The sequence below is a fragment of the Passer montanus genome, unplaced genomic scaffold, assembly GCF_014805655.1.
Source record: "Passer montanus isolate IOZ18808 unplaced genomic scaffold, ASM1480565v1 scaffold22, whole genome shotgun sequence".
Lineage (NCBI taxonomy): Eukaryota > Metazoa > Chordata > Aves > Passeriformes > Passeridae > Passer > Passer montanus.
This window is the reverse complement of record NW_024366815.1, coordinates 10,144,719-10,171,534: the sequence shown is the minus strand read 5'-3', so window position 1 is coordinate 10,171,534 and position 26,816 is coordinate 10,144,719. Positions and strand designations below refer to the sequence as shown.

General features: G+C 35.6%; 1 protein-coding gene across 1 annotated transcript in view; it reads right to left on the bottom strand.

Moving 5' to 3' along the window:
• The window catches only part of IPO11 (importin 11), an 80,424-nt gene that overhangs the window by 35,950 nt on the left and 17,658 nt on the right, over positions 1–26,816 (bottom strand). The window contains exons 7-24 of the mRNA XM_039709953.1: positions 24,237–24,440; positions 22,465–22,597; positions 21,456–21,514; positions 20,593–20,641; positions 19,319–19,389; positions 17,805–17,997; positions 16,860–17,012; positions 16,552–16,595; positions 15,554–15,644; positions 14,258–14,305; positions 13,537–13,642; positions 9,553–9,679; positions 8,085–8,118; positions 7,863–7,903; positions 6,717–6,833; positions 5,231–5,344; positions 3,889–4,004; positions 2,361–2,437 (exon numbers count right to left, since the gene is read on the bottom strand). Coding sequence (XP_039565887.1) covers positions 2,361–2,437; positions 3,889–4,004; positions 5,231–5,344; positions 6,717–6,833; positions 7,863–7,903; positions 8,085–8,118; positions 9,553–9,679; positions 13,537–13,642; positions 14,258–14,305; positions 15,554–15,644; positions 16,552–16,595; positions 16,860–17,012; positions 17,805–17,997; positions 19,319–19,389; positions 20,593–20,641; positions 21,456–21,514; positions 22,465–22,597; positions 24,237–24,440 — 1,777 coding nt within the window. The remainder of the gene's footprint in view (positions 1–2,360; positions 2,438–3,888; positions 4,005–5,230; positions 5,345–6,716; positions 6,834–7,862; positions 7,904–8,084; positions 8,119–9,552; positions 9,680–13,536; positions 13,643–14,257; positions 14,306–15,553; positions 15,645–16,551; positions 16,596–16,859; positions 17,013–17,804; positions 17,998–19,318; positions 19,390–20,592; positions 20,642–21,455; positions 21,515–22,464; positions 22,598–24,236; positions 24,441–26,816) is intronic.

Sequence of the window (26,816 nt, the reverse complement as noted above, 5' to 3'; positions counted from 1 at the left end):
TAAACAGACCAGTAAAGTAGTTACATTACCTGTATATTACAGTAATTCCATTCAGTAAAAATAAATTCAGAAAACAAAGGCCAGGAGGTTAATATTCTTTACACTGTATTTTCTGGAGCATCTTGTTGCTAGTTCTCCATCCTACTCCAAAAGACCTAAGTGTGGCAGTTACCTATTCAGAACTTTCCTTCACCTCATCTGTCCTTTAACTTTTACCTGGATGACTTCAGACTGAATTGAAAACCAGTCTTGGAGAGATTATATTTTTTTCCCTTATCTCAGACACTTAAGGCACATAAAACTTTGCAATTTTGACTTCTTATTTAAAACCTTGTTCTGACAACTACATCACCATGCAAAGAAGGACAGAAGATCTGACTTTAAGTGCTGGAAGTTTCAGCTGAATACTGATGCTGGTGCACTAGAAAAACTGCTACAGGTTTAACTCTGAACAGTTATTTAATTAACCAGCACTGTTGATCATCAGTGATCAGTATGTTTTCTTTTGCAAGATGCTGCATGTTAAAATGTACTGTTGCACTTTATTTAAGTGAAGAATCTCTTTTTCAAGTGTCCTGAATGAAGTAGCTCCCTGATGGGTAGCAGATAGCAGTCTTGTACTGGTTTTCTAACTACCATGTTTTAAAATAAGGCTAGCACTAATCCAAAATTCCAGCTCTATTAAAGCAACATAATACTATGGCTGTGTCATGTGGAGGCTGTTAGTCAGATTCTTCTGATGTAAACAGATAGAATTTGTAAGCAAAAGAGCATAGCAGAAAGGCTTCCACTTCCTGGAAAAATGTGCATAATTTTGCAGCAATCAATTTTTGACAAACATGACACTCAGAAAAACAGTTTTTCAGAAAAATACTCAGGAAGTGAAGTAGTACAGAAGCCTCTAGGACAAAATCACTCTGCGATTACACATCAGCTACGGTGTTTCATGCCCAGCCTTGATAAAAAAAAAAAGTTTGACATAAGCACGATTGAAGGCTCATCCTAAGGAAACTCTACCCAGCTTAACTTTACTACTTACTCTACCAGCATCATGCAGCTTTCATTTTTCAGAATAAATAATTTCTCTTGAGAATGCATTTTTGTCCCAAAGGAGAGCATCACTGTTCTCCAGGATTCATTCATAAAACAAGGAAATCCTTACAAGTGTAGAACATTCTAGATTACCTCCACCTTTTCTAAAAGTATGCTAGGGTTTCCATTTCTATTCATCTCTACTCTGAAAAGTATCAGGGGGGAAAATATCAGCAGCAAGCAAATAAGCCACAAATACTGAGTACTTCTGAATTTAAGTCAAATGGATTAGCAGTGTGACAAATCATGAAAATCATAGCCATTCATGCAGGGCAGGCTTCCTGCAGCAGATACCACCTCTGACTGACACAGAACAAGAAGGCAGAAGGTGAGGTGTGTAGTTATGAATGATCACAACAGTCATCAGAACTCAGCAGCCACGAATTTTAGCGGTAGCTGTGGAGTACTTGACCATAAAGCCACTACTACTAAACAGAGCAGTTTTATCATTCGAGATCCTGTATACAAAGGGAGTAACAGAAGACATCACTATCCACCCACCTACCATGACACAACTTTCTACCAACCATTAGAAATAGAATAAAATATTAAGTCCTGAAAACAATTATCAATTAAAAAGCTAACTTCTGTAATTCTGTGAACATGTTTCTCTAAAAAAATTTACCCATTTGCTGTATTAGTGTTGAAGCCTCAAAAAACACAACTAAAGATCTAAACACAAACATACTAACATAAAATTAAACCACAGAACTTTAATACTCCCTTTAATTATGAAGCAAAAGTACTTGAAATATCAGTATTTCCTAAGCATTGAACCCTATTTCTCATTACTACGTTTTTTTTTTTGCCAACAAACTGTTGTTTTTCATTTCAATGCTTGATGCAAATGTTTATAGACATATTTAGGTAGCTTGAAAACATCCTACGTTGTTATTAACTGGATAAGGGAAAAGCTAATAACTTTATTCTTGTAAGCGGAACAGCCAAGTATTCCATATAATCACTATCAATAACGCTTGGCACATTTGGTGTTCAATTTCAGAAACTTCATAAAATAACCTCTGAAATTATAAACTTTCTCTGAAATTTTCTTATCTTTCATGTACAGCAGCTCTAATTTATTAAAAAAAGAAGGGTAAGCAGATCATAAATATTAAAAAATAGGACAAAGTCAGACAATAAAAACCCATTCCTAAATTTCTGTTACAATTCTACAAACTCCTTTAGCAACCACATGAGCATTGCTTAGTGCATAAGCAACAAGAAGCAGGAAAGAAATCCTGAAATTTTATTAGTGAAAGACTTACCAAGAAGGGCAGACATATTCTGAAATATTCTCAGGAGTTCTGGTGTAAGACATGGACTATTCTCCAATGTCACTAACCTAAGAACAGATCAAGCAAAATATTTCAGATGATGTATGAGTAACATTGAGCAATCATTTTGACAGATGTAAATATTTCAACTTTGTGTATCCATCTATATTATTAACAATGTGTAGTAATTACTCTGAAGCATACTTCAAGCAGAGCAATAGTCCTCATCTGTATTGGCACAGGTCTTGCCAAGGTAGGAAAACAAAGAAAAACATGACACTGTCTTTTTATAAAGACAACATAAGCTCTGAAATGCAACAGTGAGAATGTCTAAGTAGCCAGCCAGGGAACTTGTAGAAGGTGGGTAGAGAGAGGTATTTACAATGCAAGGACAACACTTGTTGTGTTCTAAACCTCAAAGGAGACATGACCTGTGGTGGACCAGCTTACACGTTTACATTTTTTTAAGTCCGAAATGAGGCATTATCTTACATTGTTTATAACAATTTAAAATTACTGAGATTTGAAAACAGTAGTTCTAAATTAACCTTGCATTTAAAGCTCCAGCAGCAAAGTCCATTTTCTCCTAGACCTTAGGCATTGGATTACCACATTTAAATAACATGTCTGGTTATGTGAAATATCTTAGTAGTTTTCCTGCTCTTGGTTGAAGAAGCCCTCAGAATCCTAACTGTCCCTGCCAGCTCTCTGGATTTCTCTGATGCTCTAAGGCATCTTAGAATATCATTCTTCTGCACAAGCATCAGAAGAGCAGCCTCAAGATCAGTATCATTAAGAAGATATAAAAGTTTTGAACTGATACAGGGAAAAGGCCCCAGTTCTATATTTTGAGACACTCTTGCACTTTTACTTGGTGCCACCAGCATTATAAAGCTCAGTTTTTATGCATATATAGAACAGAGCATTTGTAGATTAAGTATTTGTAATTGAAATGCTCATTTATAATTTACATCAAAGGAATCGCTCACTATTTCAAGACAAACCCTATGTATTCCTGTTCTTCAGAATTTGGTCCCCTTTTATAGTCTCCCCTCTTACAGCATCAGCTGCACCAGAAACAAATAAATCAGGCTCATGGCAAACTGAGCACAGTGTCACTTCTTGTTTTATGTTCAGTCACCAGACAGTCTGAGGTACAGAACTACATTTTATCCTTGTAATTATGACATCTCTTCCTGCAACCAGCTCTAACCCACTGGCTCACTGTTCTCCCCAAGTCAAGCACACCAAATTGTTAAATTAGCACACACGTTATAGTGAGTCTAGATTTTTAGTCCTGCTACAGAGTGGTATCTTCAGTATCAACTGCCTGAAAATGAATAATAGATGAAACACAACTAAAAATAGGTTAGTATATAAATTTCCTAACCTCCTGTCTTCTGAGAAAAGGTATCATATAGGTGGTGTCAAGGTAAGGTAACTAGAACATATCAAATTTAATATTCAATGCTTTTGACAATTTTTTTTCTTCTGGGAATACAAAAATAAACATTCTTACCACAGCTCTAAACCATCTTCCAGAAGATAGACATGTGGAGGCTGAGAAACATCTGTACTTAGCTGGATAACTGGAAGTAGAAAAGGGTAGAGATTTTTGCTGTCTGCTCCCAGTCCCTACAAAGAAAGAAATGTAAAATACATCAAAAGCCTTAAACCAAGCATTTCAAAAATAGTATGGAAAAGATCTACACTGCTGTTACATTCACACGTAAACATGCATTCAAGAAATCAAAGCTTCCATTTCATACAACAATAAAATAGCCTGATATTCCTAAGCTTCATGTTTCTCAACATGTCTTGAGAAGGTTTATTTTTTTGAAAACAATCCAGTAATCAATAGTCTCCAAGAAAAAATTATGAAGAACATACATTCCTAAAAACATTCACTGGTCATTCTTTTTCTTGGAGAAGTCACAAGTTCAACAAATACCAAATGACTAAAAGTTGAATGTTTTACAGGCCAAGAAATAAATTATTCTTTGGTTCTTTTCATTTGACATATTCTAATATTCAGGAGAAAGGTTTGCTTTTATAGCTACCCAAAGATTCACAGACTGATGACAGTGATTCACTTTTTAAATGCTCTGTGAGACTTTTGAACAATGAAGAGTATATTGAGAACAACTGCACATTACTGAACAGCATTACAAAATTGTATAATATTACTGCTTAAGAGAACTGAGGCTAGTGGAACACTGAGCTCGCATACTTCCTGCATTTTGATAATGGAAAATCTAAAATTATTTGATATTTCTAAGTCACAGCTTCTTTGTGCATTTATCTACTTACTTAAACATGCCCTAAAAATATTTTTCTACATATCTGTCTCATCTTTTTGTGTCTACCTACACCAAGACATACACCTTTTGTAAAAAAAATATGAGTATTTTAGTCTCCACAGGGGACAGAAAGAAGAATTTTCACAATTTGTTTGTGGTAAAAATCTATTTCCTCTTCATTTAAAGTCACGCCACTTTGGAAAGAACCTTTATTTCTCTTTTCATAAAAATATCTGTTATTTCCATTTCACATTCTTTCCACTGTTAACCCCTACAATGCCATCCTTTTAAGTCAGGCATTTCCACAAATTCAAGACTGTATATTTAGGTCTGTTCCTGTACAGACACTGTCATAGGAGCACTTCTCTTGGTCTCTGCTAGTCCTACCACATTTTCTTTGAGATGAGGCAGGGGTTGGAGAAGGCAGTAGTGGCATATAGTCTGCAATAACGAAATAGCTAATACCACAGATTCTGCAGGCAATATAACCACATGCTGTTTTATCACCAAGAAAAAACTGTAGGAAGTACTGACAATGTTTATGTGACTCAGATTCCTTACCTGGACGAGATGGATTAGGGTGGTTAGAATGGCACATCGCAGCATATTGTGCTCCTCACTCTGCTTCCAAAGGAGTGGTAAATACTGAACCAAACATCCCACATATGGTCGTATCTGAAGTTCAGAACACAAACTGGTTTCTTAATATGTGAAACAAGACTAATAGTTTATACCAAGCATAGTTTCTGAAAAATATAGTTGTTTTTGTCTCAGTAAAAACACAGAGTTTGCGTAAATCTTTCTAAAACACTGTGGCTGAAGTAACTTCTGACTGCAGAGTAGTTTGAAACCAACATATTACTTATGGTGATATTTGTGCATGGTAATCAAGCTTATGTAGCAAATAGGACACAAAAAATATTTAAAGCTTGATACACAGAGGTATTTTCATATTAGTAAATTCTTCACTCAGACACTTTTAAAACCCAAAACAGTCCCAGAAAAAAAACCAAACCAAACCAAACCAAAACCAAACAACAAAAAATGCAAACAAATAACTGAACAATCTCTGGAGTCAATGAGCCTTTGAGCAGGAGTTAGACTGTGTAACTTTCAGAGATTTGTCCTAGCCTGTATTATTTTCTATTATGGTCTTCAATACTAAAAGGTTAATCTATTTGTCTTTGAAAGTATTTAATTAGGAATTAACCTAAACATATTCAAGGGTTCTTTCTCAACTTGTTTTTAATGCTGCTTCTCTAAACTGCAGCAAAATCTGCTGTCATGTTGACTTTTCCTACAAGAGACAATTATGAAAGCTTCAGCCAGGTCTCAGACAGGATTACTTACAGAAAGACGAGATAAACTCAAAAACATGCATTATCTCTGTCCTTAATACAATAATACTGAGGAAAAAAACCAAAAAACCAAACCCACCACAACAAAACCTGAGACAAAAAGAGCCAACTATTCATTGTTTAATTCTGCAAAACCATCTTAAAATTCTTAATGTAAAAGCTGAAGCACATACTTTAACACTAAAGTACTGAGAATTCATAATGTGAATTTTAAATGTGTCATGCAGTTAAGTAAAGTGCTGTAGAGACAACTCTGACCCACATTAGTATCAACAAGAAATTACAAATTTAACTGCACAATCCCTATGAGTGAAAAACATTTTCTTCTCAAGAATGCCTTTTCTAATATGTAAGATAGATGAAAATATTTGTTCAGATATGAGACAATTAGAATAAATCACAAAAAAAAAACAAAATTGCAAAAAATGCCACAAGATGTAAGAATCCTTTAATACCCTAAAAGCTGATTCAATACAAAAAATATACTACTGACATAACTTAAGGACAGTTAGTTAACATTTTACACAAAAGATAAATGAGAATTGAAAAGAGGACCAAGTAATGCCAACAGTGCAGGCATCTCTGACAACAACAACCAGTCTATTAATTGATGACATTTTCCTTCCACAACAAATCCTCCTCCATGTTCTTAGGACAAAGCTAAAACTGAAATATATATTAAAAAATACCTGCATATTGACTCTTTCAATCACACAGGACAGAACATGAAGAACATGCATTTTGGTGTCACATTGTGTTACTTCCTGAAGTAGCTGAAAGAGCAGTGTAAACATGGACTCCAGGTACTAAAATAAAAAACCACAGATTAGACCATCAAAAATACAACTGGTCACATGCACTGGTGATTTTCCCATACGCTTAAAACTATAAGACATCCATAAACTTTGAAAACACTTATAAAGTGTGCAAAATGTTACTCTTTCACTTGCAAAAAAAGCATATTACCCAATCACTGACTAAGCAAGGTAAAAAAATTCAAATCTACCCCTACATGAGAGTTCAAAGATCATCAGTTTGAACATATACCATTTTCACATTTTGATTAAGTGTAAATGTGATTTCACAGGTAAAATAGGCTGTCTCTCCAGAAGGAGCACTTTGTTAGAGTTAAACCCAAAAACAGTCTTCCAGCTTTTGGGCCAGTAGATAAAAGTTAAATATTGAATGGAAAAAGACATCTGAGAAAATTCCAGTGTTTACAGTCTAGATGCACTCTGCATTTTGGTTTGTTTGTTCTCAAGAGAGTTGAAATTAACATGGAAGTCAAAATTAAATGAGGAAACACATCTGCTAAATTTGAGTAACCAAAATAAAACTTTGGCATACTTATCTTTTTTCGCTGTTTACTAAATGACAACAGTAATGACTATGGTAAAGAAAAAAAATTCAGGAGAACCAGAAAGCAGCGCCTTTTTAAGGCACTACTCTAACCACACACTTATATTTAATATTTTTAAGAAGCAGCAGGTTGGAAAGTACTGCATGAAACAGGCATGTGGGAGAGCCACAGTGGTGTGGAGATGCATTTGTTAGATCCAGTTTTAATATTTTCTTGTCATAAAGGAACTTACTATCTGGCAACACCAGTATAAAGAGCACTAAACACACTGCTATGAAGTTGTAATAGCATAATACTACAATGTATCTACACATTAACAGCAGCAGAATGAGTATATATTTGGGTCTGTGAAGACTGAGCATTCAATACACACATCAATTACTAAACAATGCAGTTCAAAATGAAATTGGAAAATATTTTTTCCTGCTTTTCTCTATGTATTTATCTACTCTTCAGAACATATAAATGCTCTTACCGGTAAGAACTGGTCAGTTCTGAACTCAAAGTCATCTACAGGTAAACAAACATTAAGGAAAAATAATACAGACTGAAGGTAGATACCAAGACTCAAATGAGCAAATATTTCATGGATACTCAAAAAATATAACATTAAGAATTTGGTAGTAAGTTTAAAATTGACTGTTTTCCAGTAACTCAGAATTAATAACTAATCAAACAGCTTTGCAAGTAAGGATATTTAACTTCAGTGTCGTAGCTGTCTCAATACGGACCTGAAAGACAGAAGTCAAGAAACATCATGCATACATCCATTAAACATTTGGATTATCTACAGAGTACCTGACAACATCAAATCACTTGATGTTTTGGCAACTGAATCATTCTCTATGTTCTATCATCCTTTAAGAAATATAGTTAATTCATTTTCATTCACTTTCATTTTAGTATCCTTTACATTTTATTGGTCATTGCTAAAGTGGTAGAAATTGAAAAAACTACTCCTCAGGCAAAACCTTCAAGGACAAGAAGTAATTAAACAAGAAGATATGTATCTAGACTGTGATAAAAACTCTTGCAATAGAGGAGGACTTTTACTTGGAATTATCTCACACCTTGCTGTCAACCAAGAAGCACAGAATCGTATAATCTCAGCAAGTTAGGCTGTGCTTCCTGTGGATGCTTACAAATGCCTTAGAAAGCATTAAATAAAAACAGCTGACACAGAAATACACCCTGCTCTGCTAAAGCTGTCTGGAATCACAGAAATTATTGTTATGACTGGCACTTCCCAATTAATATGTACCTACCAAACTAGCAAAGATTTTTTTAGTTGCTGTTGTTGGGTTTTTTTGTGGGCTGGTAGCCCAGTTTGTTTAAAAACAAAACAAAACAAAAATAGCAAAACCAGCATCTCAACTTCATCTCACCTGCTGGTAAACTGAAGTTGTAGCTTAAAACTACAGGTTTGTACTTAAGTAGTTTAGCAACCAATGCCATTTATCATATCCTGTAAGCAGGTAACTTTAATGCCTAAATAACCATAGAATCACAACATTATTATGGATGTAAAAGACCTTTAAGATCATGTAGTCAAGCCACCAAACCAGCACCACCATCACTAAACCATCTCCCCCGCTGCCATATCCACATATTATTGGACATTTCCAGGTGACTCCACCTGTTCCAATACTTGACAACTCCTTCAGTGAAGACATTTTTCCTAATGTCTAACCTGAACCTCACTTGGTGCAGCTTGAGGCCAATCCTGCCCTCCAGCAGATCAATACCCACCCAGCTTGGTGTGATCTGCAAACTCACTAGATTAATGCCCTATAGTAAAGGGACTAGTCACAGAATAGCTCAGTTCTATCTACACGAAGTAGCCATTAGTTTATAAATCACGGAGACATTTCATAATTTTATTCCTATAAAAACCAGATTGTTGCTCTTGGAATTCATTTTCCCACCAAAGTCACCACTTATTGAACATCTTCAGGCCTCATTTAATGTCTTTGATATTACTGTTCAGTATCTCCACAATTAAACATCACCACATCTTCCCAATGATTTGCCTTCTGCAAGACACAACAGACTTTAGGGCATGACATTATGAAATTCTCAATCAAGTGTGCACAAAGTGAGGTATTTCTGTTTCATCTGTGGTTACAACAAATGTGTAGTCCAAAAGATTAGTAATTTATGCTTACCACTAAGTCACGGTCTTGAAGCAAGTTACGAATTGCTTCATATAAAACAGGTCTCAGGTCTGATTTGAATTTTACAGAAACCCATTGTCCAATCAACCATATTACTCGTCGGCGTATTGGTTTATACCTTTGAAAGTAGGAGAAAAAAAATTGCACTCATTAACTCATTACACTACTTGTTATAGAATACTTTGATGAAAAAGAAATCCAGGAATCATGATGAAAATGTTATTGCCAGAAACAATTAAAAGACTTCAGATTTTCAAGATCAACTCCAGTACAAAAACTGAACTTTCCGTTAAAATTCCCAAGAAGGCTCAGGAAAAACCAGCTTAGTCTGAAAAACACAATTTTCATCCTAAATGATTGAATCTTGAATGTCTCCCTAGGAACACAGATCATTCTGCACGCAGCACACCAATTAAAAAAATAAACATAAATGTTACACTTATTACTGCAATCATGGTATCTACTGCTTTCATTATACTTCCCAGCAATTCCCTTGATATTCTGTTTATGCTCAAAAATTTTAAGTCACAGCCAATTTAAAAATGCAAACTTAAGGACTGCACTACAGCAACTGTCAGAATAGTTCATTTCATCAGTCTAAAACTATTCTAAGAACAGACATCACCTAATCTTGCACTAGTGCCACAACAAGGGCACAAATCAAAGAGCTTTAGAGTTGATGGGAAGAACAAACCAGAACAATGACTGAGAAAAGCATTTCACAGAGCTGCTATTTTTCTCCACTGATCGAATAACTCAGGTTTACATGTTTAACTTACAGATGTATAAAGTTAAGAAAGATGAACAATATTTAGAGAATTTTAACTAATATATTGTTATCATAAATATGTTTTTCATTTGAAGAATTACTGCCTTGTAAGCCATCAAGAAGCCATTTAAACTGAAGTTATTGAGGTTTCAGTACATTTAGTGTTTTATTAAACACTCCCACAACTGTAAGACTATAAACAAAGAACATCTTCAGAGAACATGAAAGCTGTGGAAATGGCATATATAAAGGAATTCATTAAAGTGGAACATATATCTAATGAGGAGTAATAGTCCAGTTTTGCTTGATGTTTACTGAGTAGCAGTGAAGCATATATAACACATGCTGAAGCATGACCTACACAAAACATTGCCTTATTAATGCACCCTTCATTTTGTTCATGAAGCTGTGATGACAGAACTTTTTTAACTTAGAAGGCCTGTATCTGACAACTAATCTTGTAAACATCAGAGTACTTAAAAAACTAAGTGATTTTATTGAGCTTGGAGCTGCATAGTTTCCAAACCACTATCACAAAGAAAAGTTTTAAATTACAGGATGTAAGTACATAATTGTGTGCTGACAGCAAAGATTTTCAGGTCTGGTGGTATCTATTGTTCAACACATATATCCTACCTCTGCATCTCTATATTATTTCTCTCTCTCTCTCCATGGTAGAGATAATACAGCATGTTTTTGAGATTCTTTTGGGGTAGGTGAGCATTTGGGTTTTGTTTGGGTTGAGTTTTTTTGTTTGGGTTTTTTTGGTGGTTTTTGTGGGTTTGGTTTTTAATACTAAGTTTCTCACAGGTGCTCATTTTTAAGGTCCTATTTTTTCTACATTCACTATTTCTGGGAAAAGCTTAGCTTTTTTTTTTTAAGCTCTTCTTCAGAAGATTAGTTTTTACAAAAAGAGCACACAGTGACTGAGCACAGATCCACCACTAAGCCTGGTGGACCTAAAGCTCACATAGGAAAAGTGACCATATTCCAAAATAAGGCAACCTCTGCTGCATTAGTCATCAGACAGTACCTTTAAGCAGACTGAACTGCATCAGGTTGTCCAAGTCAAAAGTACTTCACTTTCTCTCTCAGGAGGAAATGTTGCTTTACAAATGAGTAATTGCAATGAAAAATGTATTCAGTAACATACTTTCATGTTATGGAAAAGTTTCTCATTAATCAGAACAAAACTAAGCATCATGGCAAATGATAAATTTGGCAGTGCACTATTTCTAAAAATCTTTTAGAACTTTTTTTATTAATTCCATATTTCTTCTATTACTGTGGTCATGGTTGCTGGGCTTACTATCAAGAGGTAATGAAACACTCATAGAAAACAAAACATTGCAAACTTCACGCTCGCTGCTGACAACACATAGGTTTGAGTTTCCAAACAACAACCAGTTCTGAAGAAGCATACTAGTAACCACAGGACATTCTGTGGGACAGCAGAGGATACCCTCCAACCCACTTTATCTGAACTGCATACGTGTTCCCAAAGCTGCTGTTAAAGCAGTACTCCATTCAAGCCACTAACATTGCCTTCCCTTATTGCCATGGTGGTCTCCTATGATGAAGGCAGTAAAAGCAGTTAAAGTAAACAGGGCTTCAAAATTCCAGACAACTTCTATTGCAAGCCTCTCTCCCCACAGGAACTTCATCCTGGGATATTACCAATGCCAACCAAATGAGTACATCAATCTTCCTGACTGTAATACAACTGTATCAACAATACAAAACTTATCAGTTTTACTTATACTGTATGGGTGAATAGCATAAAAATGCCATAGCCAGCATGGGCTTCTAAGATTACGGCAGCTTTACTTAGAGACTCCTGCTGGAGAAGCACAACAGCAAATGAACAATCTTACACAAGATCTCCCGTTTTTTCCTGCTCTCTAACATTTAGCCTAATAGTTAGAGTACTTGACAACTTGCAAATAGTAAATAAAATCTTAGTAAAGAACCCAGTCTAATGAGAAGAATGAGGGAGGAGACAACAAGTAAAGAATTGTGGCAATCATTCTTTGACAATAACATAAGGTTATACATCCAAAAATAACTAATTTTTTCAAAGTTTATTGTAGTGGAAAAAAGCATTTTAATATTTTAAGTTCCACTCTACAGGAAATTGAACTCTCTGTGTAAGTAGAGCATTTGGAAATAAAAGAGCTGACTAGCAGCCCATTATGAAAATCATTTACAATTTATAGTAGTTCCTAAGGGTATAAGGAAACAAATTAGTTTATGTTTCACATAAAAATTGCCACTGGTAAGATGAATTGCAAATGTAGAAGAAAAACATAGTCTTCGAAGGACATTTGGGTCACTGCTGATGACTGTGTTGAGAAAAATAGGACATACTTATTTAGCGTCAATGGCTGATTTGAACTTGTCTGATAAGGATTAGCATGCACAATAGTGGTCACTGTCCTTCCCCTGGGAATCAGCTTGAGGGAAAGGGAGGAACAATGTCTTCCAGACAGTTACAAAGAACAACAGCTCAGTCTGTACTGAGATGCCAAAAACAGTCTTTCAAAATACCCCATGATATCCACTGAACAACAGGAGGTACTCGTGTGAAGGCCATCCAAGTGAGGGTGACCTTCGTGAGGAGGAAACACCACAGCAGACGGACTGTATAAAACTCTTCATGTAGAAGAAGGTGCAATCATCCACACTTTACAACACAACCCAAACCCTTATTTCCCCTCTTTATTGCAGCAAAATTAACTGAACAGAATTACAGAATGCTTGTATTTAAACATAAAGAGAGGACCAAATCACTACCTTGGCTAAACTACCATTTTATAAGGATGACTTCTACAGACTTCAGTTGGACTTTGCTACCTAGAGGACTCCAGGGTCTCTGGAGGCCTAAATATCTTTTTTTAAATGAGCAATGCTGGTTATCCTGAGAAGGTTTAGTCAACTCTAACGTATGCAAGGAGACAGACAATGTACACCTACACAACCCTGAAGTATTCACCTCATAGTAATTTAAACATGAACTGTCAAGAACACTGTCACTTCTGTGACTGCTGTCAGTTATCTGTAAGCATTTCATACCTCTCCTCATTTAGCAGATATGATTTAAGGTTGAGTATTTTTCACCTCAGCAATTATTAAGCATTATATCTTATCAGATTTGTATAAACAGTTTGTATTTAAATTATGAAGGCATAAGAAATCGAAGTGTTTACCTGTCATGAGAAACCTGTAGTTCTGCTAATAGCTGATTTTTAAACCATTGATCAAAATCCACACTATCAAATAGTTCATAGGCAGCCAGTCCAACCGCATTATACACTGGGGAAAAACAATAGTTATGCTTATCATTTACTTCAATGCTAACTTTCTAATATTAAATAATCAGATTAATTTAAACCACTTTTCGGTAATCTGAACATAAGAAAGAAAACAAAACTAAAACATCTCTTTAGAAAGTTTTATCATATCATAGTGAAAGGAGCTCTGGTGCAAATTATTAGTAAAAGAAAGACACTATAGAAGGTTACATTCTTAAAAAAAAAGCTAGAAGCCAAAACAACAATACGGAACTTATTCTATCCTCAAGGATGGTTCCATAAGAAACAATTATTTTCTTTTGCCATAAAATCTCCTCACTTGTAAAATTGTCAGAATATCTCCATGAAAACACTGAAGGTCATTTACTTGGCACAGCAAAAAGAACGGGACAGTAAAGGAGATTGCTTGTTGCAGAAAAAAAGCCAAAAAGCAGTAGTTTTACGTAAACATTTTCAAAAGCGAAGGCCAACATCAATGAAAGGAGAATCAGGATTTAGGTTCTACTTTCCAAACGACTTTAAAAAATCTTACAAATTCTTCATGCAATTTTTAAGAAGTAAAACACATACACAAAATGGCTCCGTTATTTCAAAGATAAAGTAAAGCTTAATTTACCAGCATCTTTAATCAGTATAGCATTGGTATTTTCCACGTTGGTAGATCCTACAAGCCGAAGTTAAAATAGATAAAAAAAAGCATCACTAAAACAAGGAATGCAAGCAACTTTGCACTTAAATGCTTTAAGAAAGGAAGACATGCATTAAGACTGCTTTCACTGCTTTTACTCAATTTACAAGTTCAGTCATTTCAGTTTTGATACTTTGTTCAGTAACTATATCAAAATCAAACCTCTGCTTTCACACCCTATTTCTGACTTACTTCTTTGGAGATGAACATTTTTAATAACAATGTATACATAAGTCAGAAGCAAGTATTTTGAATGAAAATACTCAAAACCTGCAAATTGCAGACAACTGTTAACTACATAGTACTACATCCAAAAGGGTCCTAGACCTAGTTCCCTATTTTTTATATAAGTGTGCCTAAAAGTGAATATTTTCTGAAGTCATCCCAAAACCTAGGTACACAAAGTTATGAACACAAAGTTTATGAACAGATTTTGTGAAGTCAGAAACCACTCTCCAAAAATTTATTTTATTTATTTTATTTTAATAGAATGTAATGATCCTTTCTGATAAGCTCAAATACAAAATATTGTAACTCAACCAAGACAGGCGGGGGAAACAAACTGATCTGAACTGACAGGGGAAAAGAAAGCCATTCCCATCTATCATCTTTCCTGGCCATTATAAAACTTAGTTTGAGGGCAAAAAATCATAAGGTAAAAGAAAGAAAGTATTAATCACTCCTCAACCTATGAATAATTCAGTCTTCATACAGAAAACTCGTAAAATTTTAAAGCAGATTATTCAGATTCATTAAGTCATCTCGACTCTACAAAGCGACAGCATAACTTAAACTTTTTCCTTTAAAATTTTTTGGCCCCCAAGATTTTGGCAGAGACACAGCATGAACTGCCTTGCAACATTTGAATGGGAAGTTCCCAACTAAAAACAGCCAGAAGAATTCATTATGCTTGGGAGTGGATCACTGCCTCATAAAATGCCACAACATTTGTCAATCAATGCCATAACATTTGTCAATCATCTAGAATAGCTACAATAAAATCCAAAGACCCTTTGGGACTTTCTCCTCCTAGATACACAATGCATTCCATTATGGTAGGTTCAGAAATTTAGAATACTAACATGTCCTTTCAAAAATACACAGAGAACACAGTATATAAAATTAGATGTTACAAGGTCAAACGGTTTAATAGTTGATAAGAATATGTTATGAATGTAAACAATTCTGCATTTTATACTTCCCTTATTTCTTTCAAAAACTTACCTTGTAGACTGTGAACCATTTCTAAAAGCACTGGGGTAAGGGTCTGATTATACTCATGAAAAATATCAATAAAAAGGACTTCCGTGCATGGCTGAAAAATTAAAAGATCTGGTTAGAATCTATCTAAATAAAGGCAAGTAAAATACATTTTATGCTAAAATGTTAAGTGCTGAATACTTCGTACTGAAAGTCACAATTTAGAACACAATATACAGTAGCAAAATTAATATTGCAAGAAATACCACTCTTTCTACTATACATTGTGCTTAACTCTAGCAAGAGTTTGGTGACTGCATCTGTATCAACCAGTTCTGTGGCAGAAGAACAATGAATCTGTGGAGGGAAATAGCTGGTGCTGCGCCACCAGTGACCACACTGCAGGTACGTCACAGGTTGTTTGTGTATTGGCTTAGTGGTTCTAGGTCAGGGACTCGGACTGAACACCATTTTACAACCATAACATACTGTATGCACCATGCTGGGTTTTTTAGTTTTAAAATAAAAGTAATCATCCAGCAAATAAATGTTGAGATCTCTCTGCAATGCAAACCACAGTAGTTACAATTGGGAGATATACTACAACAGCGTATTTCTGATCAGAACACAAAATTAACTAATATTATAATTAATTAATGAATATCACTAACTAATAAAGACGCATCTGCAACTTCCTTCACTCATCATGTCTACTAACAAAGTCATAAGTGATTACATTAGTTATCAGTTTAAAAAAGAGACAACTTCTGCTGGTTTTGACCAGATGCCACATAATTCAAATACTGAAGCAAACTCCTTTTCCCGCCCTCCTGAAATATGAAGTACATAGATTCCCATCTATTTCAGCAAGTCTGAGCACTGAAAAAAGAACAAAGTGAAATTTTACTAAATCTGAAGAAACCTAATATTTTTTTAAAAAATCCTTATCTGTCTTGGTTACAAAACTATCAAGAATTGCATTCAGCAATTTTTAATGAGTTTCTTTCAAATTGAACACTTACTCTGAGACTGTACTTCCAAGAATCTCCTCCAGTCTCTTCTACAGCTATTATTCCACAAAGAAAAGGAAAAAAAGCATTATTTCAAGTATGGCTCAAATAAAGTTTAGTGTTAGGTTAAGAGGGTATCATAGACTACTGTGAAATCTTTTATTATAAAAAGAATGTCTAGAACAAATATTTGTCCAACAAGTCTGCAGGAAATAAAATGGCCAATATTGCAGTAGGCAATTTGTAGAGACAATGTGGATATGAAGCACTTATACAAATATCTAATTACACTACTACCAACTATATAGCATGTTTCTTACTGAAGCTTTCTGGATCCTCTTCCCACATAGTCAATTCTTCCTTTGTCAGCAGGAAATAATGAGTGACTAATCTCCGACATATTTCCATTAGTGTTGGGTATGTGAAAAAAGCTGTCTTGATCTTATGTGCTTCAAGAGTTTCAGGACTGCTATCTGAAATAAAACACAAGATTTCAGATTACAATTAAGTGGCTTAAAGATCAAAGACTACTCTCATAAAATTAGAAAAGTCAATCAATAAAAAATTCCTATCCTCTGAGAAAAACAGAAAAAACATATTTTCATGGCAGACATTAACTGACTTTCAGCTAGTAAGACAGGTTTTTAAGCAAGTAATCAATTCTGACACATACCAATATATATATAAAACTTTTCTCAAATTCACAGAGAATGCTAATTGTTATCTAGTCACTGCCATGTAAAACTAATGTGAAAGGTTGAGGTATTTTTTTTTAAGTCACACATACAGCAATGTATGAAGTTTCAAAATGAAACAGTCATACAAACCAAAACATAAGAACTGCTTTATATTCAACTGCATCTCCAAGCCACTGTGTTTCTGTATTTCACTGCATTGGTATTAGTTAATTACAGAAAATGTATCATTTTATCAAACATATCTCATGGGAAACATGCCACAAACTGGTTGATGAAAATAAACAAAACTCTGTACCTCAGTACTTTTTAAAATTCGTTCAATGGGAAAAAGAACAATCAAAAAAGAAAAGATTTTCGTGCTCCTTCTGCATTTAAAATTCCTTTGGAATATCATTATCTATATACATGAGTACTTTAAAAGTTACAATAACAATTATCAATATAGAGGTAGAACCTCACATATTTCAATAATTATTAGAATATTAATAAAGGAGTTTAACTGTTGAGAATAACTAGTAAAATGTTTTTCAAGACATAAAAAATTATTTTAGTAAATAATGACAGTACCTTCAATATTTTTGGATGGTTTGTATGCATAATTTTTTACAATCATCTTAATGAGATTCATGCATTGTACAATAAACTGCTCAAATACAACTCCTTCACCAGCTTCTGTGAAAACATAGCTTACAGAGAACTCCAGGGATCTCTGAATCAAAGCAGTGAATGAGAAAGGATGTTGATCCAGGAAGTCCAAAAGCTTAAAAAAAAAAGTAGAAACAGAAAAATCAAAACACTTTTAGTGAAGTCTTATTAAATGTTTTAGTAAACTAGTTATCAAAAACAGGTGCCAATATACATAAAATTATAGAAAACTGAACATGGACAGGAAATTAGGAAGAGATCACTCAATTAGGATGAATTGTTAATGAAGCATTAATTTAACAGCAAAATTCTTGATTTTGGTTCAAAATTGCTTTTTTTAAGTATGAGGGAGAATACCAATTTTCAAATGGACCAGCTTATATCAGCCATATTTCAGCAGATAATTCATCCTTATTGGAATCAATGTAAGCAAAAGAAGTATGAGGGCTATATAACTTCCCCCCCAACACTACCAATGCAGTACAAGCACTTTCTTCCTCAACTTAGCTTTTCCAATTAGTGATCTAAAATACACTGGTGGATTCCTTTAATCTCCTTTAGTACTGCAAAATTGCCTAAACCTATATTCTTGCATGTGAATTTCTATAGGTGATAGATTAATCAAATTTACTTTCTCTTCAGGTCTGTGAAAAAAGATTCACATTTGCAATCCAAGTATTATGACAAAAACCAAAAATAATGTGTCAGAGCATTTTCAGCTCAATTTTGGTGAAGCTGATAGGTGCTTTTCACTTCTGATAACTAGGCTGAATATTTCAAATACACCCATGGCCTCTAGACAGAATCTGAAAACAATGGGAACTCTGTAGGTTTTGTAACTTTAAAAAAAAAGAACAAAACCAAAAAACCAGACCAAGTGTGTATGTTAACATTACCTTCAACACAATATGCATTTAATAGTTACACAGAATCAGCTGACAATTCCAAGTGTATTGGACAATACAAGCCTCAGAGGGCAAGAGAGTATGTTGTTCATTTTCTTTTGATTAATTAGTGTGGCCAGTAAAATTCCACAGAACTAACAAAGACACAGAAACAGTGATCTAACTACCTATAAAAGGTAAAATGAAAAGCATCTCTTCTTTATTCCTTAATACCAGTACCATTGTTTAACCAATGCCTCCTGAACTCTTCTTTAAACAAATCCTAGCTACATAATTTACTTACGGAATGCACTTAATTTTGTTTGAGCTAAGAAAATGTACTCTTCATTGCTGCAAATTACAACAGCATGAGCAAACAGACATCCTTTTCTTCAAAAATACATCTCATAACAAATAAGTGTTAAGTTACAGTGTCTTCCACTTCTTTGAAAGGTCTGAAACATATTCACTGTAAGGCATGTAAATGTCTGGTTGGGGACTGCTCCTCCCGAAGTATAAACTATGCAGTAACTGAAAGGAGATTTCACTTACCACTTTAGTGAACAGAATTATGGTCTTTTCTAGACGATCTCTGCATATGCTTTCTGCTCTTATACTTCTACCTGGTAAATCAGACATTTCACGACTATAATTTTTTAGACTTTCATTTTCTTTCTTAATAGCTAAGTTTTAAATAATTAACACTGGAGAAGAACTTACTTTTACTGTAGTTAAGAGATTAAGTTAAGCCTGAAAAAAGTTCTAGGGCAAAATAAATTCCAAATCAAATTCACATTATGACTGGGCATGGAAAATCTTAAACTGTTCCTCTCAACTGTAGTGGGATTCATATCACTTGATCAGGTTATAAAATTGTGAAATCATTACAGAAAATTCAATGATAAAAGGCAGTTAAAACAATGCAAGCAAATGCTACTATAGACAAAAAATAATTATGCATTGAAAATATAAAGATGCCCTTTTAATAAAACTGCAAACTATTATGTGCTTTTCTAGAAGCTCCACCTTAAAGAATAATTTATTATGGACATTAGAAAACATTCTGAATTGGAGAAAAAAGACAAAACTTTTATTTAAAAAAAGGCACATCAGAAAGGGCCATACACCAGAAATCGTACAGGCAGAAACACAATATAACAAAAATAAACACTAATCCTATAAGGTAGTTGTACCTGCTTTTGCAAAACAATCTACTGATTAGAAAAGTGGAAATGGGAAGGTTCAGCTCAGTTCTTGTCTTAGGACATAGAAACCCTAAAGGCCTCATATTCTAGGGTACTACAATAAACATCCAACTTCAGTATGGGATGGCCTTCAATTCCTTCTACTCAAACTCTACACCTTTTTGTCAAAAATGAAAGAAGAACCAGAAGGAGCCTGACTATAGTATAGTGAAAGTGGTAACTGGAGGCAGTTTCCATCTCTTCTAAAAATGAGGCTCAAAGCCCCAGTCAGCCCTCTTACCAAAGTACAAGCTCCTGAACCCAGGAACTTCACCAAAATATCAAAATTACATACAACTTATTTAAAAAAATTCTTCCTATTCAATGTAGACATCTATTTCCATAAAAAGTGTTGTTGAAATATGATGCCAAATACAATTTTGATGTGATTTTAGTCCTTTGATACAGAAAGACACTTTTACTGAATTCTTCAATAGTTTCAGCAGCATTTAAAGAAACAGTGTCAACTTACACAAAAATACCTTGCACCTAAATGATCACTGATTATGCATTAGCCTGTATATTTTCATTCAGCTTCTAACGTTTAACAATGAATATAAAGAAAAATACTCAGATACTTACTACACTCCAGAAACTGTTTCAGCCGTTCAAATACGGCATGTAGAAAACCCTGAAAAACAAACATGTCTCTGAAAGATGAAGCTTATTCTGCACTGTATTATGAGAACGAAGGTATGTCAGACTAAACTTAGTTCATATGTGTTACCAGCTCAGACATGACCTCATAACTTTGAGCTGAACTCTTTGATTATTTTGAACAAACAATTTCTTCAAGAAATTAACAATTAGACAATCAGACAGCAAGCAGACTGCACAGATGATACAAACAGACCTTATCAGTAACACTTAACAGCACAGAAACTCTAGAACAGAAGGATAGTAGCTACCTTGTCCTTTAAAAGATGCTTATCTAGTTCTACCCTGTTCTCAATCTCCTAGTGTAGGCAGTAGGCACTCAATTCCTCCACCAAACAGGCAGCACTGGAGATTAAGGAATGTGCTTGGGTTTCTTTGTGTGACCCTACACTCTCCATGGGCTGCAGACCACAGGCTTTTACCTCAAGCAAACAAATGGGATAGGACAAGCATGGCATCAAATTCATCACTTAACGAAATGGCTTTAACTGGGGAGAGGAGAGCACATGTAAGACATGTTTCAGTAAGCAACAAGTGTGACCATCATGTGGTGTGTAAATTGGAAAAGATGTCTTTTTTTAAATATGGTGCCATTAATGTCATAGATTTTAGAATCTCTCTAGGATTTCAGAACCCTTGAGTGACAGGAGGACAACTTTGAGAGAATGTTGCTTGATCTTCCTTTCTGTAATACAAATGTGTGCCTTTCAGTGATTTTCAAACACAGCTCTGATGACACCTGAAATCATCAGAAAAGTTTTCTAATCTAGAACTAGAAACACACTTACCATCACCTCTGCATTCCAATGAGGTTCTACAAAGCCATGGACTGTTAGTTTCCGAAGCACTAGAAAAAGAAATTAGTCATAAAATAGCTAAAAAATTAGCTATTTATTAGCTCTTGTTTCAACAAATTTCAGAACACAATTACAATTCCACTTGCCGTGTCCTTCTTTCAACTCAACACTTTTTTTAAAGTACACATAATTTTAGGTTCCAGATGCCTCATCCATACCTAACATTCACCTTGCTGAAAATACTTTAAAATATATATTGTGTGAAATAATGAAGAGAACTTTTAAGAATTACTCCATCAGGAAGAATTCTGAAAAACTCTTAAGTATTCAACTCCTGAAAGATCCTGCAGTAGTAGGAAAAGGGCCAAGTACAGTCAGGTAAGGCTCATAAGCCACTTCTAAATTCTCAGGTTTATCACTGACTGTAACCCAGCAAAAGCTGCATGTTGTATCTTTGGAAACAAATCAGGACAGGTATTATTTACATTGCAAGAATTGCATACAAAAATCTCAGTTGTTAAAAGCAGCAAAGTAGTCAGAATATGAATTTACTCCACTCATAAGCCTTTGAGCATCAACCTAAGACAAACTAACTGCTCAGCCTAGCTTTTCATTGGACACAGAGTGAACGTAATGGAATTAAACTTGTAGCTCAGCTTCCTCAATTAAATACTAAAGACATGCAAGCCTAAATTTCAACACATATAAGAAATCATCCTGTTATGCCACCCACCTTCCAACCTCCTAGACATTGAGTTCTTACAACATGAACAGTGGAGTGCAGTTTCTCACATACCGAGAAACAAGACCACTCTCTCCCCCTTCTGCATGAGCAATCATCCTTCTGCCTTGCTAAAGGTAAAACAAACCAAAAATACAGTTATTCCCAACGGGAATAGCTTTGTTAGAGAATGGGAACTATTTACCAAAGAACTTCTACACATTCCCCGAGAAGAAAGTTATTTGATTCCTTACACTTAACATCATTCTATATTATTACCTTTCAACGACAACAAGGTCCTTTCTAGTGAATTTGCAGCTGCACCTTCATCCCCTGTACAAATCTGTTGTAGGAATGTATCTGTATGGTGATTCCACAAGGAACATGCAAAGCTATAAATACTTGATGTAAGCTGCAAAAGGAATATGAAGAATATACTTTTTTCCTGATTTTTGCTATACCATAATAAATACCCAAATTTTAAAGGCTGGTTTAGACTATTAAAATATTTAATCCAGCTTCTTGTATGTATCACGGACCACCATGTTTAATTTGCTTCTTTTTAATGAGTTGTACTAATCTTAAGACTTTTCTAGAAAAATACTTTGCCTTTATTTGAAGATGTTATGACAGTCTCACTGGTATCCCTGACTACTTGGGTCTATGACTCACACCTTAAGAAAAAAAAACTATTTAGGGCTCCTTTCTTACCTGATTTTCAGTAAATACAGTTGCTGGTGCATAATATGGTATGACACTTCAAAAAATTATCAGCTTTCCTCATCACCTCTTCTCCCACAAAGACAAGCTGTCTATCTTACAGTTAAATTAATGTCTGAATCAGCTTACTTCTGGGACACACTTAGCAGTTACAGGTGCAATGGTATTGAACAATACCTACTCCAAAATTAACTTTACTGCACATACTGACTTTTTCCCTCCTTTTTTTTAAAAACACAGAATGACAAATAGTTTCTAATCAGGTAGAATTGAACAAATCTCAAACTTAATTCACATTACAGTTCACACACAGTGCTTAACTGATAAAGATTTCTGAATTGCAAGCAGAAGATGAAGGTTTTCTTACTCAGTTATGGTAGCAATGGATGGCTTCATAATTACATAAATCTGCATTTAGTCTGATACACCTTATATCAATGGAGTCAAAAGCACATGACCTGTTTATTTAGTTCCTTTGACTGAGTAAAGATTAGTAAAGGTCCTATTTACACATCAGTCTGCAATGTCTCATGCTCCTCATGGTTAAAATTTCATCTTATTGATTACACAGACAGAAATTTCTACATAGATAAGTAGGTAAACATCCATAAATAGTCTTCATTTTCAGTGCTCGCTCTTTCCTTTAAAACGAAGGAATTAACTAAAATTTCAAAAATTCCAGAGTAAGATGTTTGGGAAAAATTACTAAATTCAGTTAAGTGTACTTCATCGTTACCCATCTCCAGATGGGTTTGGAGATGCATGGCCTACAGCCAAAATTACATCTGTGTTCTAATGACTGGCTCTTTACAACGGAGAATGCAATGAATGAGACAAGATTTGGCATTTGCATTCACATCTTGCCTTATAATTAACCTGAAGAGACAGCCTGGAAAAATCTCAAACACCTTCCTGGTGATGATAAAAACTAAAACGTGGTAGCATAGAAGTCGAAACACCAATACTCTTAAAGACTATATTGACTTAAAAATTTAGAACACACTTCCAAAAAAACTCAATAAGTTCCCAGAGAAGTAAGATCTTGTACATCATAAGGCCGATATGCAGATACCGTTCTATAGATGAAGCTCAGCATCTTTACACAAATTAAGATAATGTTCAAGCTGTTTGCAAAATTAATAAAGATCTCAAACTGACTTCCAGTTATTCCACAGTGCACAGATACCACAACATAAGAGCACTTCTATTCCAAGGGCAGATACTTAAGTCCACAGATATGCTATTAATATCCAGCCAGCTAGACTCAGGAAGAAGCTAGCATGTACAATACACAGTTTGCATGCTCTACAATACTGCATCCCATTACTCACGTCATAGAAAAGCTTCCTATCCGCAGCAAGCCGTTTGGATGCCAGGGTCTTGGTAACATGGTAGAACGTAAGTAGCGCCCTGTGTTGTTGAAGATCATCCTGCACTTTCACAGATTCTACAAGAGTGGGTATAAGTTCCGGCCATTGCCTCGGGCAGTCCACTCTGGCAACTTTAGCAATCAGTACAGAGATCTGAGTTGCTATCTGCAAAAAAAAAAACCCACAGACACCACTAAGTCAAAGCGCATTTAGGAAATGAATAATGATGAGATCCACAGCCAAATAAAACCTGAACAACAACAACAAAAAAAAGACTAGAATGGATTGATAGATTTTTGTGTGCTTTTTCTCAAGCTGTTTTTAAGTTTGCAAATGAAAATAAATGTGGAGAAAAAGTTTATTTGTAGGAAGTATTACATAAAATACTCAACTTAATACCTTGCTTAAATTTTACATGAAGACCAGTAAATGTATTTAGTCCAGAAATCACAAAAATGAAGAAATAAATATCTGGGAACCACTTCTACATGAGTGATTATTTCTATCACTTTCTATGAACACACACTGCTGAATACATACTATCCATAATTCTGCTCTACCTGACTTCCAGATAGACCCATTCCTAGCCCCAGGAACACAGATGTGTAAGCCTAAGCCCCATCCCAGTAACTGGAACTGAGACACTCTCTTGCTCCAGATCTTCAAAACCACAGGCCAGGAGCACCTGCATCACTTATACCATCTGACTTTGGCTGCTAGGCCCAAATTCCACTGGCACCAGTCTTGCCAGCAGCTGGAACCTGTTCATCATGCATGTATGGTCCAAGGAACAGAGATTACCCAGTAAGACAGGTAAGGGATGCAATCAGAACACAGGACAGGCAATGGTCATCAGGCACAGGGTTTGTTCAGACACAGGTACAGACTACCCATGGTTTACACATGACTGGCCCTTCTTATGCCCTCTTTCTGTCTACTCCACACTTGCCTGCTGTGCAACTCCCTTCCCCTAAACATTCCTTAGCATATTTTGCATGGCTGCTTGTGTGTTGTAATGGTGTGCCTCAGTTTCCCCAGTTCTTCCCCTGAAGTTTCCTTCCACCGGGGGTGTGTCAATCACCACCTCTCCTTTTCCCCACCCTTGACCCCTGCTGGGCATTGTCTATCAACCCAGAAATTCCAAGGGGAGCCTCAAGCGATTGGCAAGTTCAAAGGATGCTCTCCACCCCCTGGGGGGCCATTGGCCCATCCAGGTGTCCCTCTCACCTGAGACCCCCTCCCCCTGTGCCTGGTTGGTGGTCTCTGTGTTCCCTCCCCTGCCCCTCTCCCCTGGTAAATGGGCAAGCACACCACACAGTCAGGGGTTCTGTCAGAGTTGTTGCAGGATTCAGAGGCCATGCAGCTCTAAATAAAAACTGTGGATTAAATGCTCTCCATCAGGACCCACTCCTTCCTTCACCATCGCCTTAAAGGTTTCTCCAGCTCAGGAAGGCCTGAGGAGTGACCCCCTCAACAGCAAGCTCCAGCCCACAAGCTCTGGAGCTCAGGACGTGCCTGGACTTGTCTCCACGTGCCCAGCTTGACCACAGGTACTGAATAGCAGCTCTGGGGAGAAAACACCACAGGTGTTGCTGTTTGGTTCAGCAGCTGGGACCAGACAGACCAAGGCAGACCCATTCAGTAATATGGTAAAATCCAATAGCTACTCAAAACCCTACCTCAAATATCCAAAAATTTTATTTTTGTTTTCTGTTCTTATTCCATTCAAATTGAAAAGGTCCTGACAGGATCAGTGAAGCAGGTACTCTCTGCCTCAGCACACTAGAACAACCACACTTCCAGCCTGGAACCTTCTTAGGCTACCAGAAGGAACCCAAGCAATTTACAGGCCTAAGAAGGATAGAGCAATGCCCTTCTTTACTGGTGCCTGAGCTGTTTCATCTGGAGTCTGACAACCCCACCAAGTTTTGCACAATATTTATTCCTACCATGCTGCTTAGTGAGAAGAATTGTTTCAGGAAAATTATGTCAAGGTTCACAAGGGAGAGTTGGGAGTCCTACTTATTACAATATCAAATTATGTCAACTGACGTAATGCGGAGCAAATAAATTCTTCTCCCTAGGCGATACAAGAAGCAACCGCCCAGGAAGACCAAAAATACTTTTATCTTGAGCACTGGCATTTTAAATGGGGAGAAAGAAAAAGAATTTGCTGTCATACATTTGAAGAAGTACTTTATTTGAAGAAGTTCCACGTTCCCTCCATATGCTAAATATCTTCATAGGGCATGGAAATTACACTTTTAGCAGATGGTATGTTCTCTTTTTGTTTTACACCTCCCCTGGAAGTCAAGTTGTATCATCACATCTCCATACTATGCCTGTTTTCACTTTTTCATGTTGTTTTTCTTTCTATACAAGAGTCATCTTTTTTTTTTGCCTTCAGTGATGCAAAAAGCATAGGCAGATAGCAACTGTGTTATGAACTGTCTGAGACTGGAAAAGTGCAGTTATCAGGAACACAGGATATCAAAACTCAGACATATCAAGAAGGCTGGAACTAAACGAAAGATTCCTCAG